General features: G+C 38.5%; 1 protein-coding gene across 9 annotated transcripts in view; it reads right to left on the bottom strand.

The window, feature by feature from the left end:
- Positions 1-16,349, bottom strand: part of Myo9a (myosin IXA) — a 143,968-nt gene that overhangs the window by 18,095 nt on the left and 109,524 nt on the right. For 7 of the 9 annotated variants that reach the window (XM_070042965.1, XM_070042966.1, XM_070042971.1 and 4 more), the window contains 10 exons: positions 16,001-16,189; positions 14,884-14,931; positions 12,096-12,207; positions 10,757-10,818; positions 7,623-7,815; positions 6,252-6,380; positions 4,792-4,897; positions 3,863-3,994; positions 2,790-2,913; positions 1,439-1,492 (listed from right to left, as the gene is read on the bottom strand). In XM_070042965.1, the coding sequence (XP_069899066.1) occupies positions 1,439-1,492; positions 2,790-2,913; positions 3,863-3,994; positions 4,792-4,897; positions 6,252-6,380; positions 7,623-7,815; positions 10,757-10,818; positions 12,096-12,207; positions 14,884-14,931; positions 16,001-16,189 (1,149 nt within the window). The remainder of the gene's footprint in view (positions 1-1,438; positions 1,493-2,789; positions 2,914-3,862; positions 3,995-4,791; positions 4,898-6,251; positions 6,381-7,622; positions 7,816-10,756; positions 10,819-12,095; positions 12,208-14,883; positions 14,932-16,000; positions 16,190-16,349) is intronic. The other 2 variants (XM_070042967.1, XM_070042974.1) reach the window with 1 other exon arrangement.

Genomic DNA, 16,349 nt, shown 5'->3' with positions numbered 1-16,349 from the left:
TCCCTGAGCTCTTCAGCTCAAGGCAAGTGTTCTATCACTTGAGCCACAGTGCCACTTCCAGTTTTCTGGTCGTTTATTGGAGATAAAGAGTCTCACAGACTTTCCTGCCCGGGCTGGCTTTGAACCTCGATCCTCAGATTTCAGCTTCCTGAGTAGCTAGGATGACAGGCGTAAGCCACTGATGCCCAGCGCAAACTACAATTTTTGAGAACTTGTAACTGCTCTGGGAGTTTAACAGCTTTCCACAGGGCATCACTGCCATCAGTCAGGGTTCAGCTAGAAGATGTAGCTCAATCTGAAAAGGCATTAGCAGTGTCTACAGAAATGTGACAGATGTGAGCCGTCAAAGGAGCAAACTGGAAAGGGACTAGCAGAAATGCTGTATAAGTGAGCCATCAGCAGAGCAAACTGGAAAGAGATTTGCAATATCTATAGAAATGTTGTAGAGGTGAGCTGTCAACAGAGCAAACTGAAGCTCCCCCTCATCATCATCTAGATGACTGACAATCAGCTGGGACTGCCACCTCATCAAGGAGAGCATATAGAATCCTGCCTTCCCCATACTCTGCCCAGTCTCAGCATCAAAGGTAGAGACGGTCAACAAAAGGAAGGCAGAAACTCCCTACTCAAGGTTTTAAGCCCCAGATTAAAGTCTAGTCACTCCTGGAAGGAGGGAGAAGAGCACTGGATTAAACCTGTGAAATTATAATGGAAGCAAATAAAGCGTTTACAACTAAAATACTAAAACGAGACAGTTCATCTGCAACTTATGAAGTAGTGCAACATACCTTAAGGAGGTGATGCCCAGGTGGAAAGAAAGAGAAGCTTGGCATGGTAGCTTGAGAAATGGTTACCAGACAGAAATCAAAGCTGGTGTGTATTTACACCTGAATGAGTCTGAAGTAACAATGGAATGAAAGGCACTAAGGAGGCAGTGAAAGTCTTCGTACGATGGCCCTTAAATATAGAACCTGTCTTATCTTTGTTCATTCTTGTTGTCTGATAAACCTAAGCAGCTAAGAACCTTGCATTTCTACGTCTGGGAAGAGGCTGAGAATATAGCAAGTATTTCAAGTCACAAAGTGAAAGAGATTCCTAGGAACACAGGTCAGAGCAAAGAATCTGATGCCTCAACATTTTCAACTTTCCCCTTTAATGACTCAACCCAAGAAGAACTCAAAAGAAGGAGTATTTGACAGAGGGGGAAAAATCATGTATTTTAGATGAACACTGTTCAACTATACAAAATGGTGGAAGTAAAATGAAGGACCTAAAGAAAAAGATTAAGAGAAAAGCAGTAAAGGTTGGTCAGAGTGGGACCTGAACTCAGTTGAACATGGAGGATGGGCAGGCATGAGTGACAGACAGAGCAGAACACTCTGGATGAATGAGACAATCATGTACAGTGGCTGCGACACATTGCAATATCAATACATACCGAGACTGAACTGCGGGTAATGCTCATAAATCTAACTGCAATTAGTACAGGTTTCTGGATTAGGAAGGACATGAAAAGGAAAGCAGAAGGTTAGAAGGTACACGTCATTGTCCCATTAAAAGAGAAGGTCTGACCTTTTAGTGGACAGATCTATATCCATGTTCTGCAGCACTGGCAATGAAGTACAGCTTGCCTATTTGCTTTGAATGGTAGCTTTGGTAAATGGCTTGTCCCTTTTTGCCTAGACATTAGTAAATTGAGTGAGTCAGCACTGAGCTCCTGAAATATCATGGAAAGTCTCACTTTTTAATTCTGTGGTACCAGGGATGGAACCCAGGGTCTTATACTTATGAGGCAAGCACTCCACCAACTGAGCCATACCTCCAGGCCCAAATTTCACTTTTAAGTAAAAACTGTTTTCATTTTCAGGGGAAAAGAGATAGTACCCTATAATGGTATGTTTATGTTTGGCATTTCAGAGACGATCTTTCACTAACGTGGTCAACAGACTTGGTTCAGCACTTACTCTGTGCAAGGCAGCTGAAACAGTAGAGGAAGAGCCAGGGTTACTTCAGTGCTAGTTTAAGAACAAACTATGCAAATGTGAAAGAAACCCTGTGTGGCTCCTGGAAAAGTAGGTTAACAATGCGGAAGGAAGCCTGCTTCCTCTGAGAGACTTTGAGTCTCTGAGTGGGTACTCACCACTACAATTTTTGCTGGGTGACAAATATGCAGTAATAAAACTTCAATGTAGGTCCTACTGATTATAATGGATTAATGTTGGGTTTATCTCTATTTCTTTATGAGTCAAATGCTATAGGTTCAAATTTAGTTGCAAATGATTAAGCTCTCCTCTCCCAGGAATATTGGTAAGATCACCAAAAACAACATGGTTGAAGGTAGAAACAGATAGAGGAAGAAGTAGAGACAAAAGTTAGGATAAGGTTAACTTTTCAGCTCAAGGCTAGCACTCTACCACTTGAGCCACAGCACCACTTCCAGTTTTCTGGTCATTTATTGGAGGTAAGAGTCCCAGGGACATTCCTGCATGGGCTGGCTTTGAACCGTGATCCTCAGATCTCAGCCTCCTGAGTAGCTAAGATTATAGATGTGAGCCACTGGCACCCAGCTTTCATTCAATTACTTTGAAAAATCCTGCACTGTCAATAATATATATTCCATACACGTAACTAAAAATGACTAACAGATCAAATATCAGGCGTCCATAGCACCCTAACTTATTCCATCTGAAAAAGACTTTGAGAATAATCCTCATTTATATCACAAACACACTTATAAATCTCAGGAAAGCTCCCATTTTTGGCCTATGATTCCATGCCATGCATCTTACCATTGATCTACGAATCAGTGAAAGTCTAGTCTTTGCCTTATTCTCAGCAAATTCCAGGCTACTGATGTCTTTGAGGCGAGCTTTATATTTATTCATTTGCTCCACAACAATCAGTTCCACACAGCTAAAACAGGAGGAAAAACAAAACTGTTAAGAGCCAAAAAAAAATAAATCAACTGTAGCATTCACAGACTATTTTTCACCTGCTAAAGCCAGTTAGAGGATGAGGGAAAATCAATACCCCTTTATGAGCTTAGATACACTTTCCTAAACTGTATTTTTTAAAGTAAAAAAAAAAATTTTTTTTTTTGGTCCGTTGTGGGGCTTGAACTCTGGGCCTGGGCATTGTCTCTCAGGTCTTCAGCTCAAGGCTAGCGCTCTACCACTTGAGCTGCAGCACCACTTCCAGCCTTTTCTGTTTATGTGGTGCAGAGGAATCAAACTCGGGGCCTCATGCATGCGAGGCAAGCACTCTACCACTGAGCCACCTTCTCAGCCCTGTATTTTTTTTTTTTTAAAGAAAAAAAGTCATCCTGAAATATTTCAATTAAAGGGATTCAGAGTTATAAGATCACTAAGAAGATTATAAACTAGATTAATGCAGTATACATTAAGTTACGAAATGGAATTTGAGACTCAACTAGTCTTGGTGGTGCACACCTGTAATCCCTGCACTTTACAAGGCAGTAGGAACACAAGTTTGAGGCCAGTCTAGGCTATACAGTGAGACCCTATCTTAAAAACCCAAAGACTCTTTAAAACTCATGATCAATTTAAATGAATTTAAAACACCCTTATCATAGTAATATCCAACAATGTCTTAACAATCTTTTTAAGGACACCTGAGCTTACAATACCATTTGCTGTCAAAGTTTGGATAAGTGACTACACCAACTCAAGTCCCTTAGGTCCTGATGACAGCAGGCCTTATATGGTAGACTTTTTTTGTCATTAGTCATTTAACAAAACACTAGGAAGTTACATTTCCCTCTTCTTCCAAAACATGCTGAAGTTTGCATAAATGGAACTACTCTCATAAGAGTTATTAAAATCATATGCTCTGATATGCTTACGTGGTAGTCTTGCTGATGTCTTGGACACTTTGTAGTGGGTCAGTGGTGTCAGGGCAGCGGAGAATGCAGGGGGCAAATACAATGGCCAGAGCATTTGCAGACATTCGGTTAGTCTCTTCCTGTAGAGCAATCCTAAATAACAGAATAAAACAAGAACAAGTGAAAAAGGGAGAAAAGCACGTAGAAGAGATAAAAGAAAGATGCCAGGATGACACTAGCCACTGCATCAGTGTAAAGACAACAATCAGACTTTCCCCAAAGCCATTCCCCAGCCTCTGGAAGATGTGCTTCCACTGTGTTCCTTGAACTGAAGGAACGCTTCCACTGGGTACAGGTAGCTCATACCTGTAATCCTAGCTACTCAGGAAGCTCATATCTGAGGATTACAGTTTAAAGACAGCTTGAACAGGAAAGTCAGTGGGATTCTTATCACCAATAAACTACTAAAAAAGATTAAAAGTGAAGCTATGGGAGAGCCCTAGCCTTCAGGGACATTGCTCAGTCCCTAGTCTCAAGTCCCTGGACTGGCACAAAATAATAATAATAATAGGCTTTCTTCTCAGCTTCTGCCACATACTAGGCAGAGTCTATACCCCTTTAGTCTATGTTAACCCACTTCCCACAAATCAGGTTATGTAAACCGATGCCTAATTGCCGAATTAGGGCTTCATAGTGCCACCAGGAAGCTGGAGCTGCTACTCGGCTCAGAGAAGAACAGAGAAGTAGTTACTAGGCAGGTCCATCTTAGCTGAAGGTTTGGGGGCTGTTAGGGCTTTTTTTGTTTTGTTTTGTTTGAACAATGCTAGGAATTAAACCCAGGGCCTCATGCATGCTAGGCCAGTGCTCTATAAATGAGCTATATCCCCAGCTAAGGCACCAATTTTACCAAGGGAAGGAACCTGCTATTTAAAAAGAAGTCTTGAATTTACCTAACTAGATGAAAGATGAGGCGCTCGAGTGTATTCAGATGAGTTCGAGAGAGCTGGTCAATCACAGAGTACACGCCACGAATTGTTTCCTTCCTCTCTTGAAGACCTACAAACAGTAATAGTACCAAGTAAGACTAAATGCCCTCTCTTAGGTGCTACTTGGTCCTGTCTACACTCCTAAGAGAAGGGCTGGCTGTAGAGTCTGGGAGAGGCCATGGTACCTGGTGAGTGGTAGGTCACCACTTGGCTCCCTGTACTCATGAGCTGTCTCCTGGGTTTTCATTTATATCACAGCAGAGGATAGAGATACTCTCGTTTTTCAACCATTATGTAGCAGATTGATTTCTCCTTAAAATTAGCCAACTGCCACATAAATTTATAAATTCTAGGGACTTGAAAACTAGGCAGGCCTTCAATAATACTCTACTTGGAACAATGTTAAACAAAATTCCACATCTGTTAGGCCTGGCAGACAGATAGCTTTATATAGTTCCTGCCTAGATTCCCAAGTGAAATGATTGTCAGCTTATCCTTAAATTTATTTCATCTTCTCATCTGCTTTATAACCTTCACCTTTCAATTTCTTTGTGAGAAAACTTTTAGAACACCACCTTGAGCCTTTAAGCAGTCAATATTTAAAGCTGGTCATAGTGACCCAGGACATGTCTGAAACCCTAGCTTCTCAAAACATGAAGATCAGGAGGATCAATACCCCATCTCAACCAACAGAAACGCTAGTTGCAGTAGCATGAACCTGTCATCCTAGGTATGTGGGAAATATAAGTACAAAGATCACAATCCAAGCTGGCCAAAAAGTGAGACCCTATTAGAAAAATAATGAAAACAAAAATAGGGTGAAGGCATGGTTCAAGTGGTAGAGCACTTGCCTAGCAAGCACAAGGCATTGAGTTCAAATATAATACTGTTAAAAAAAAAAAAAGCCAACATTTGAAGCCTATTATTTAGAAGATTTCAAGTTCTAGATTTCCAGGCCAGCCTTGGCTACACAGTTATACTTTGTCTCAAAACAATACAAAGCCAACATTCTAATAGGTGACAGTATACTAGCAGTTTTGCATTGAGTATCAAGAATTTATCTTAGGATCTATAAGGGACAAATGACTAGAGGGTAGTCTGGTAATGGATACTAAAGATGGCATTTCCTTTAGCCGGGCGCTGGTGGCTCATGCCTGTAATCCTAGCTACTCAGGAGGCTAAGATCTGAGGATCGCGGTTCAAAGCCAGCCAGGGCAGGAAAGACCGTGAGACTCCTATCTCCAATAAACCACCAGAAAACCGGAAGTGGCACTGTAGCTCAAGTGGTAGAGCGCTTGCCTTGAGCTGAAGAGCTGAAGGATAGCGCCCAGGCCCAGAGTTCAAGCCCCACGGCCGACCAAAAAAAAAAAAAAAAAAAAAAAAAAAGATGGCATTCCCTTCTCAAGTAACCCAGGAAGTCTTACCCATAGCTCGAAGAAATTCTTCATAAAGTTCAAAGGTCATGAGTGGATTAGGCAAATCACGAAGCCACTGTTTGAATACACTTGCAATGACATGTATATTATAGTCATCTAGGTTCACACTTTCAGCATCTATTTGAGAAAATACAGAAAAGGCCAAACATACACACAAAAAAAATACTCAAATATTTACTTCTAAAAAAGCCTTTTTGTTTTTTAAACTAACCAAATATAACTTTCCACAATCAAATTCCCTGCTTTGGAACAGTTCTTCTTACTGTGATAATGGAACACTGTGTGTTGGTTTTCCAAATATGCGTGAACTGAAGTATGTAAAATAAAGTCTCATATATTTTGAGGCAGAAACATCAAACTACTGCTAATGTTTCTAAATGCCTGCTAATTTTGTACTGTCTGCTTGTGTACTGATCCATAGGCCACAATTTAAAAGACAAAGAGAAAAAAAGCCTGAGACATTTCCTACAATCGGCCACTCTTAGAGGTGACATGAGCTTAAGTAATGGGAAAGTACTGCCATCCTGTTTCACTTCATGGCAGGCAGGTTAAGTTTATACAGACTGGATACTGGAAGAATGACTTTCATTTGTGCTGCTCCAAGGCTTAAGAGACAAAATTGACATCTGCCTGTAAACTGGATTAGATCAATTTCCGGCAGGTGAGCCTTCGGCTTGAGTTTTAGCAAGCTATTATTTCTCATTGATTTGTTACTAAGAAATGGCATTATGGGTAGCTGGGTTCTTAGCAATACAAAGACAAGCAAGGAATCATTCTTTTCTAACCACAATGAAGCATAGCAGCTGTGAAAGTAATCAGCGGTAATCTCCCGCATATATTCCAGGAGTGAAATCAACACAGTCAAGTGTCCTATTCACCTTTGGTCTATGTAACTAAGTCTGTACTACCTTAGATTATGGACTCAGGGATACAGGATAAATTCTGACTTGTCATTTACTGGTGCTGAGTAGTTAGACAAGATCTTCTCTTAGCTCCAGGCTCTTTTCATAGAACTATTGTGAAAACTATAAAAATCATTTAGCAAGGCACAGCAATGGCAGTCCATTATTAAATTTCCCTGGACTTAAATTTTCTTCTTCATGAATTATAAGATCTACTGGGTTAGTAAAAATATTGCGATATGCTTTCAGTACTTAATGCTTTGTACAAATGATATACTCAGTATGTGTTGGACAAATTAATCATCTTTCTTTAGAAAGACACAAAATGACAAAGACCACATAAAGAACTATATTCTTCTAGCTCTAATTAACAATCAATATGTAATGAAAACTTGAAGAGCCTGAAATACTTATGCAAATGCAAGTATCTGGTATAATTTGGAAAGCACTGTCTTACCTGTATCTAGACCTTGTCGAAGCTCCTTGATTTTATTAGTAGACCCAGACTTTCGGTAAATACCTTCTGTATAAAGTCCATGCATTTCAATGTAGTTTATAAGCTTTTCCACCACTAATGGAACAGTTCGGTCCTCACTAGTCAGACGGGACAGTTCAACCCCAAATTGTCGAGAAGACAGCTCTGGATCATACTAAACAGAAGATAATGTTTGTTTCTAAATGTATTCAAACATCTTTAAATATGCTTAGCCAACTTTTTAAGAGAATTATTAAAATCTGGAGGAAAAGGAATTATGATTAAGTAAGAATAACTGAGATGTTATTTTTAATCCAGAAATCCAAACAAAATGAGTGGAGAACAGTCAATGGGCTGATACTTCAAAATCTTTTCAAAAATCTCTCCAAGCAAAGGTGAACTCAGTATGGGCACCATATGAAAACCCACCTTTTTGTGTGTTGATTCTGGAACTTGAACTCAGTGCCTTACACCCATGACTGGTGCTCTACCATGTGAGCCAAGCCTCCAGCCCCAGCTTTGTGCTAGTTACATAAATTGAGATAGAGTAAACCAGTAATCAACTCATTTTTATATGAATTAGGATTTTCAAGTAATTCCTGAAGCCTAAGGATGCTTCAAAGATAAAACCACACAAGTTGAGCTGACACTTGATTCATAACCAATGGCAAAGACTACACAGATGGGCCCATGTTCATCTGTCATAGGATGCAGTGTTCAATATGAACCAATATCATTTTCATCCTTACTGAATATTTTTCGGAACCAAGTATTAAAACTTCACCAACAGAGGCTTATTAAATGGTTAGTTTCTGTACTTCCCTAACAGACAAATGATGAAATGATTCTTAACCATTATGCCTCATGGCTTAAGAGTATACTTTAATATTAGCACAGTCATACCGCCTTTCTGTGTTTACTCTTTACATACAGTATCTATTTTTTTCCTTCAAACTTTCTATATGATCATAATAAGTTATCTTGCTCATAAACAGGATATACAATTTTTTTTGTATGTGTGTGTGTGGCGGGAGGTGGGGGGGGAGTCCTGGGACTTGAACTCAGGGCATGGGCATGAGTGCTGTCCCTGAACTTTTTGCTCAAGTCTAACACTCTACCATTTCAGCCATAGCTCCACTTCTGGCTTTTCTTTGGTTATTGATTAGAGACAACTACCACTTTCCTGCTTAGGCTTGCTTCAAACCATAATCCTCAGATCTCAGCCTCCTGAGTAGCTAATATAGATGCCACCAGCACCTTGCTTAAATTGATTTTAACTTAATTTTATTTGGAGTATTTAGCCTATTTAATATAAATCACCAAAATATTTAAATTTTTATCAGTCTGCTGTTTCTTTTTGCCCAAACTGTTTTATGCTTTTCTCATTGCCTGCTTTTCTGGGGGGGATAGGGGAAGAGAAGAAGGTATAGGACTTTGAATTCAAGGCTACATGCTTACTAGGCAGCATATTTGAGCCACATGTACAGCCATTTCTTGCTCTGATTATTTCTGAGATATGGTCTTGGTTCCCACCCCGCCCCCACCCCCCATCCCAGCCTGGACCATGATCTTAATTTCAGCCTCCTTCATAGCAGATGAAGGAAAACATATGAGTGCCACTGTGCCCAGCTACTGATTGAGATGTAAGTCTTGAAACCTTTCTGCCCAGGCTGATCTCCAACCACAAATCTTCCTGATCTCTGTACCTCAAGTAGCTAGGACTGCAGGTGTGAGAGTCACTGTATCTGACTTCTTCTCCCCATTCTACTGTTTTTAGTTTGTATATTATATCTATGTATATATATACATACATATATTAGTTGTTTATAATAGTTGTATATTATATTTAGTTTTATATTTTTACTACATTTTTAGCACTTACTTCAGCAATATAAACAATGTTTATGGGTTGTTATAGAACTATTTAAGTAGTTTATATCCTCTTGGCTCAACTTTGGTAGGTCACATGCATCTAGAAATGCATCCATTTCTTCTAGATTTTCTATTTTATTTGAATACAGACTTTCAAAGTATTTCCCATGAACTTTTGGATTTATTAGTTATAGGATGCAGCAACGATTTAAAAATGTTATTTCTGAGCTAGGCAGCTCTTCTGCCCAGTAATCTAGCTACTTGGAAGGTAGAGACTAGAAGGATTGCAGTTTCAGGCCAACCTGGGCAAAAAAGATCACAAGACCCTACACCTCAACCATGCAGCGGCACATACCTGTCAAGACAGGTACAAGGGAAGTGTAGATAGGAATGCCTGGGCATAAACAAGAAATTCTACTTGAAAATTAATGAAAGCAAAAAAGGCGGAGGACATGGCTCACGTGAAAAGAGTGCCTTGCATAGGAAGCAAGGTCTTGAGCTTAAAACCCAGAACCATCAAAAAAATAAACAAAAATATGTAGAAAAGGTAACTATAGCCAGGTACCAGTGGCTCACGCCTGTAATCCTAGCTACTCACGAGGCTGAGATCTGAGGACTGCAGTTCAAAAGCCAGTCTGGGCAGGAAAGTCTGTGAGACTCTTATCAAAAACTAACCACCAGAAAACCAGAAGTAGCACTGTAGCTCAAGTGGTAGAGTGCCCACCTTGATCTGAAGAGCTCGGGGACAGCTCCCAGGCCAGCAAAAAACAAAACAAAACAAAAAAACGAAATAGTAATTATGCTGCATGCTGCTGTTTATTTAATTGTGGCATATGACTTTAAGGATAATTCCTAAGATGTCTGAAAGCAGTGTTTTCCAACTGTGGTTTGTAAAATAAAAATTCAATTTCAAAGGGAGGTGAAGAGTAAACAAAGGAGGAGGCTGCAATGCTTGGTAAGAAATGTATGCATTATCCTGCCCATGTAATTGTAACCCCTCTGTACAGTATGTTCTCAAATAAAATAAAATAAAATAAAATTTAAAAAAAAAATTCAATTTCACATAACTTATAATAAAGGTAAACATTTTTGGAAAATCAGCTCATTATATATGCACATCCCTACTTATATATTGAATCAAACAAAACTGTGACTTCATAGGTTCTCAGGCTTTGATTTCAATTTCTTCCTGTGGGACAGAAGAGACTTACAGACCTGATGTTTATTGAGTGATAGCTTCTCACCTTTTTAGAGCACTTGGCTGTGGTTTTCAGACAGCACTTCTTGTGACAAGCATACTTACATACTGAAAAACAAGTTAAAAAGGAAGTTTTACAAGTCTGCAAATCAATGACAACTTTTTTCAAGGTTACAACTTCATTTTGGATACAAGTTTTTTCTTTAGATATAAGACTACTATAGTGTCACATATAAACTATGCTCTTAGCAACTAAAAAAGGAGTTTAAATTGTTCTGTGGGGGAAATGAAGTTGAAATAACATGTCCAAATATTTCTAGTCAATATCAATGGGAAGCTTTTTCTTTCAAAATCACTTGTCCTGCTCCTACACTTACCCCTCACCTCCAAATTCCAACATATTTATCTATGTGGTTTGATATACAAATAAGTGCTAGGTGCTCAGCAGCCCACTAAAATGCCAGATACACCTATTAAGTATCTTTTCTATGGGTAAGAAAGGCATTACTGTCAAAGACCCTTAAAAGAAGAGGAAACAATTGGGCAGTATCTTAAAATATAGAAAAATAGTTACTTATTATCTCTAAATGCTCAGAATACTATGAAAAAGACTATGAGATAGTAAAAATTTTGATAGGGAAGATGAAGTAAAGAAGAATAGATTCAGGAAGTGGCAGATTCCCACAGAGGCTGGGCAGAAGGTGAACAGGAAGGCACTTGAGGAGAGGGCTCTGAGAACCAATTCCTTCCTAATTATCTCCTTTATTATCCAAGTCTCCTAGAATAATCGATGGCACTAGATGTATGGAATTATGAACTGGTGGTGTATGGGATTATGAAAGTAGAAGTTCCACTGTAAGCTAGAAACAAGTTAGTCTACAAAGGCTTTCTACACACATTTTAGGATCTATATATTCTGTTGGGAAAGGATTATTATAGAACAAGATAGCTTTTGAGCTATAAGCTACGAATTCTATGCATTGATCCATCCAGAGGTCTACCTACAAATATTTACTATAACAGTGAAACTTAAGACAAATATGCTTCCTCATCTTGTTAGAAACCTAGAAATTAGTATTTAAAACAATTTCAGGTGGAGGTATGTGTTATAAAGGACTATTAAACCTGAGTTAGAGGATAGCTAATTAATAATGATAGCAGAGTAAGAGCTCTTTGAAAAGCTAACATGTTAGTGGAGACCAGAATTAACTAGATATAAAGTCATGCTAAAATCGGGAAAAAAGCATTTCAGAATGACTGAGCTACAAGTACAAGGCTGTGACTGAGTAATATTAAAGTATCTTGTCTGGACATAAAGAGTATAGACAAGAGTCAAGCAGCATGAATTTACTGTTTCTTGTTAAAGAGAACATTAGAAAACTTACATTTGCAAACAGAAGCTCGGTCCATTATCCATATTAAAGAAGAACAGTATTCACAGTATGTAGGAATGCTATATTGGGTAGCCTTGAAGATGTGGCCATTGTGTTCTTCTACCTGCATAAAAAAATTAGCTGTTTATAATAAAGGCAATACAGTAAATTCTGCCCTATTGTAGTTAAGCAAAGGGGACTTCATTCTCTTAGGAGGACGATTATCCTCTGAGAAATAAAATAGTTGGTCATCAAACAGAGAAAAATTTTGGGGGGGGGGGTTAGTACTACTGAGTTTTGAACTCAGGACTTCATGCTTTCCTTTGGCTTTTCCACTCAAGGCTGGCACTTTACCACTTGAGCCATATTCCATATGAAGCTTTTTGCTGGTTAGTTGGAGATAGTTTCATCCTGAGAACTGAGACTACAATCATGTGCCAACATGTGACAAAAGGAGATATTAGTCAACATTTTTTGAAAATGTATTTAATGTCTGGCTTAACAAAAGATACCATAAAAAAAAAAGATAGCATAGTCTCCATTCTTCTTCTGCCCTCAGCTATTGTAGGATGCAAGTCAGTTTGAAACATATATAAAGAGAACCCAAGGGCACAAAGATATGAACTGGAAAATGGAGTACTATTTCTTTTGGTGATACTGGGATCTGAACTCAGGTTTCAAGCTTACTAGGCAAGTGGTCTACCACTTGAACCATGCCTCAACCCATTTTAATTTCATTTTCAGATGGTGTCTCATATTTTTGCCTGAATTCCAATCCTATTTATGCCAACCATGTACCTGCGAAGTCAAGGGCTTTAAACCATGCCAGTTTACTGGTTAAGGTGGTATCTCTGTAACTTTTTGCCAGGGCTGGCTTCAAACTACAATCCTCCCTATCTGGATATGAGTTTCTTGAGTAACTGGGATTATAGGCATGTGCGACCTTTCTGGCTGCAGGATTTTTCATTTATTGCGGGGTGTGTGTGTGTGTGTGTGTGTGTGTGTGTGTGTGTGTGTGTGTCTGTGGTGGGGCCTGATCTCTGGGCCTGGGCGCTGTCCCTCAGCTCTTCAGCTAAAGCTAGCACTCTACCACTTGACCCACAGCGCCACTTCCGGCTTTTTTCTTTTTACTTATGTGGTGCTGAGGAATCGAACCCATGGCCTCATGCATGTGAAGCAAAGCACCACTGAGCCAACTTCCCATCCCTGCAGGAATACTTTAATAATCACTTCAGACAATGTTATTACACCAAAAGTTTACAAATGATAGTTTTTAAATTCAAGTATACAACCAACAAATATACCAGTGAACTCTTATGCCGTGTGACACCTATAGTTCTTGGCTTCATTAACATTTAAAACTTTGCATGGAGCTCATCTATAATTCCAGCTACTTGGGAGGCACGCAGAGGTAGAAGAATCACAAATTTGAGGAAAGCCTCGGTAAAGCCAGGGAGACACTTCCTCAGACACCAATTATAACCCAAAGAGCTAGGAGCATGGTTCAAGTGGAAGAGTCCCTGCCTAGAATGCAGAAAACTCTAGCTTTAATCCTCAGTACCACCAAATAAACAATCTTCACTTTTAAAGATATCACTAAGGAAAAGAAAGAGTAAGCCGCAGATCCAAACTGTATTTGCAAATCACTTATCTGATAAAAGGCTACTATCCAGAATCACAGTAGGGTGACACAATTAAAAAAAAAAAAGAATACTAAATAAACATCTCTTCACATAAGAAAAATAGTCAATAGGTACACAGAAAGATGCTTCACCTCATTAGTCCTGAAGAAAATTTAAACCTATAATGTAAAACGTAAACATGCAGACATGTAAACAAGAATATACCACATCATACCAACCAGAATTTCTTTAACCAAAATATGTATGCATACATGAAATGTTGTTGAGATTGTTAGGAGTTCTCTGGGCAACAGGCAGCATCTAAAAATTATCTTATAACCCAGAAATTATACCTTCATGTTTGCAGCCAAGAAAACAGAAAACATATGTTCATAAAAGCACTGTACGAGAATGTTCATAGCAGCACTATTTGTAACAGCCAAAAACAGAAAACACCCAAATGTCTCTCAACTGGTGAAAGGATAAATAAAACGTGGTGGAAAGGGCTAAGAGTATAGCTGAGTGGTAGAGTACTTGCTTATTCAAGGGCCCAGGTTTGAACCTCAGATCATCATCACTAAGAAAAGGCTAACTACTGATACAACAGCATGGAAAAAACACAGAAATATTCTAAAAAGTCATGTGCAAAAAAATATATATTATATGATCCCATTTTCATGAGCTATTCAGAAAAAACAAAAATACAGAAGATCCGTTTAGAAAAGAGATCATATTTGTACCATTATGAGAAAGATTTTCAGTTTTCTGCCATTTTAGGAAGGCAACAATAAAAACATTTTGTCACTGAATCCAGAGCATATCTGTCATTCAAAATTTTTGTACAAATTTGTGGAGTACCTTTTTTTTTCCACTCAAGGCTAGCACTTTTCCACTTTGAGCCACAGCACCACTTCTGGTTCTCTGAAGACTAGCGCTCTACCACTTTTGAGTCACAGTGCTGCATCAGGTTTTCTGGTGGTTAATTACAGATAAGAGTCTCATGGACTTTCCTACCTGGACAGGCTTTGAACCTTGATGCTCAGAGCTCAGCCTCCTGAGTAACTAGGATTACCTATTCTTAAAAAGTATCTTCAGATACATATGCTTGAAGCCACTTAAAAGTCTACGGTTCCTTTTATGTTACTTAAAAAAAAATAACATTAAAAAGGTTCACTTACTAAATCTGTTTCTTTTTTCCTTCTTTTCTTTCTTTCTGTTTTTGGCACCTGCCAAGGGATAGAGAGAAATACAGAAATTGAGATAACGAAGATTAATATAACATTTTACTTCTTTGCAAATGTCAAGAACTATCTGTTCTTAAGTAATAAATATTCCTCAAGAAGAACTGTGCAGTACTAATAGCCACAGAACGGCAGAATACTGCTATTTGTTCTAAACCTCAGTTCCATCAAGAAGCCACACCATTACTTTATTAGCTAAATAGCTCTAAAAAACTATCTACCAGCTTTCTGGTAGTACCAAACACAAAAAGAGTATCACTTGGAAAATGAAAAAGCTCTTTTCCAACCACAATACAGAATAATCTAAACCTCCTCCTTTAAACCCAGAAATGCACAAAATAAAGACCTTAACATATATATAACATAACTGTCAAGGACTGCTTCTCCTTAGAAAATGATTTAAGATGCTTGTAAACTTGCATTCCTATAAACCAGACTATCTGCAAACACAATGCAGCAAAATCCATACAAAACACTGAAGTTCCTCTTGATATAAGCAGAAGCCTCACTGTTCCCTGGGGTAATGAGAAGAAACTCACTTGGGACTTTGACCAAGCTACAATGTGGATCTCATATTAGTCATTTATTTGGTAGGGCTAAAACAGAATTAAATAGCAAACAATACGATCCGAATTCATAACATGCACTTAGAAAATCAAAGTTGTTATTAATGTTATCTAGATTTCCTGACATACACATTTTCTTACAAACTAATTTTCTTACAAACTAACATAAAGGCCACCAGATAAAACAATGACTTACATACTTAACAATTATTTTTCTAAAAAGAAACATGGGTTCTGATCTCTATTAAAGCTGAGAACATAATCTTGAGGGCCCAAAATATGTATTTACTCTCATTTTAAACTAATTGCAGAAGTTGAAAGTATTGAAAATTTTACTACAAAAGAATGGAGTGTGGAGGATGCTAAGTAATGATATATGGACAAGTTTTCTGAAATGATTTTCTAAAACACAAGATATCCTAAACAGACTTTCAAAAAACTCATGATACAATCCCTTTAGAAATCAAAATAAAGCATTTCATATTTACCTTTGTGGTTGTGCTGTCTGCAGTCTTGAATTCATTCATGTATTCATCTAAAAACACCTTAAAAGTGTTGACCCAAACTCTAACTGGAGATTCACTCCAATCACGCTGCTCAAGCCTCATAGTCTTTTCCAGAATCTGCTCAAAGAGGGCATAGAGGTCTTTGTATCGTATGCTTTTCCCATCATCCATCTAATAAGAAATAAGAGAAGAACTGTAAGGTTTTATGAAGCAATTCCTTTTCTTTTTTTTTTTTTGCCGGTCATGGGGCCTGTACTCTGGGCCTGGGCGTTGTCCCTCAGCTCTTCAGCTCAAGGCTAGTGCTCTACCACTTGAGCCACAGTGCCACCTC

Source organism: Dipodomys merriami, unplaced genomic scaffold, assembly GCF_024711535.1.
Source record: "Dipodomys merriami isolate MVZ:Mamm:240054 unplaced genomic scaffold, mDipMer1.0.p SCAF_33, whole genome shotgun sequence".
Taxonomy (NCBI): domain Eukaryota; kingdom Metazoa; phylum Chordata; class Mammalia; order Rodentia; family Heteromyidae; genus Dipodomys; species Dipodomys merriami.
Note: the sequence above shows the minus strand (reverse complement) of the source record. Positions and strands in the feature narration are given on the sequence as shown.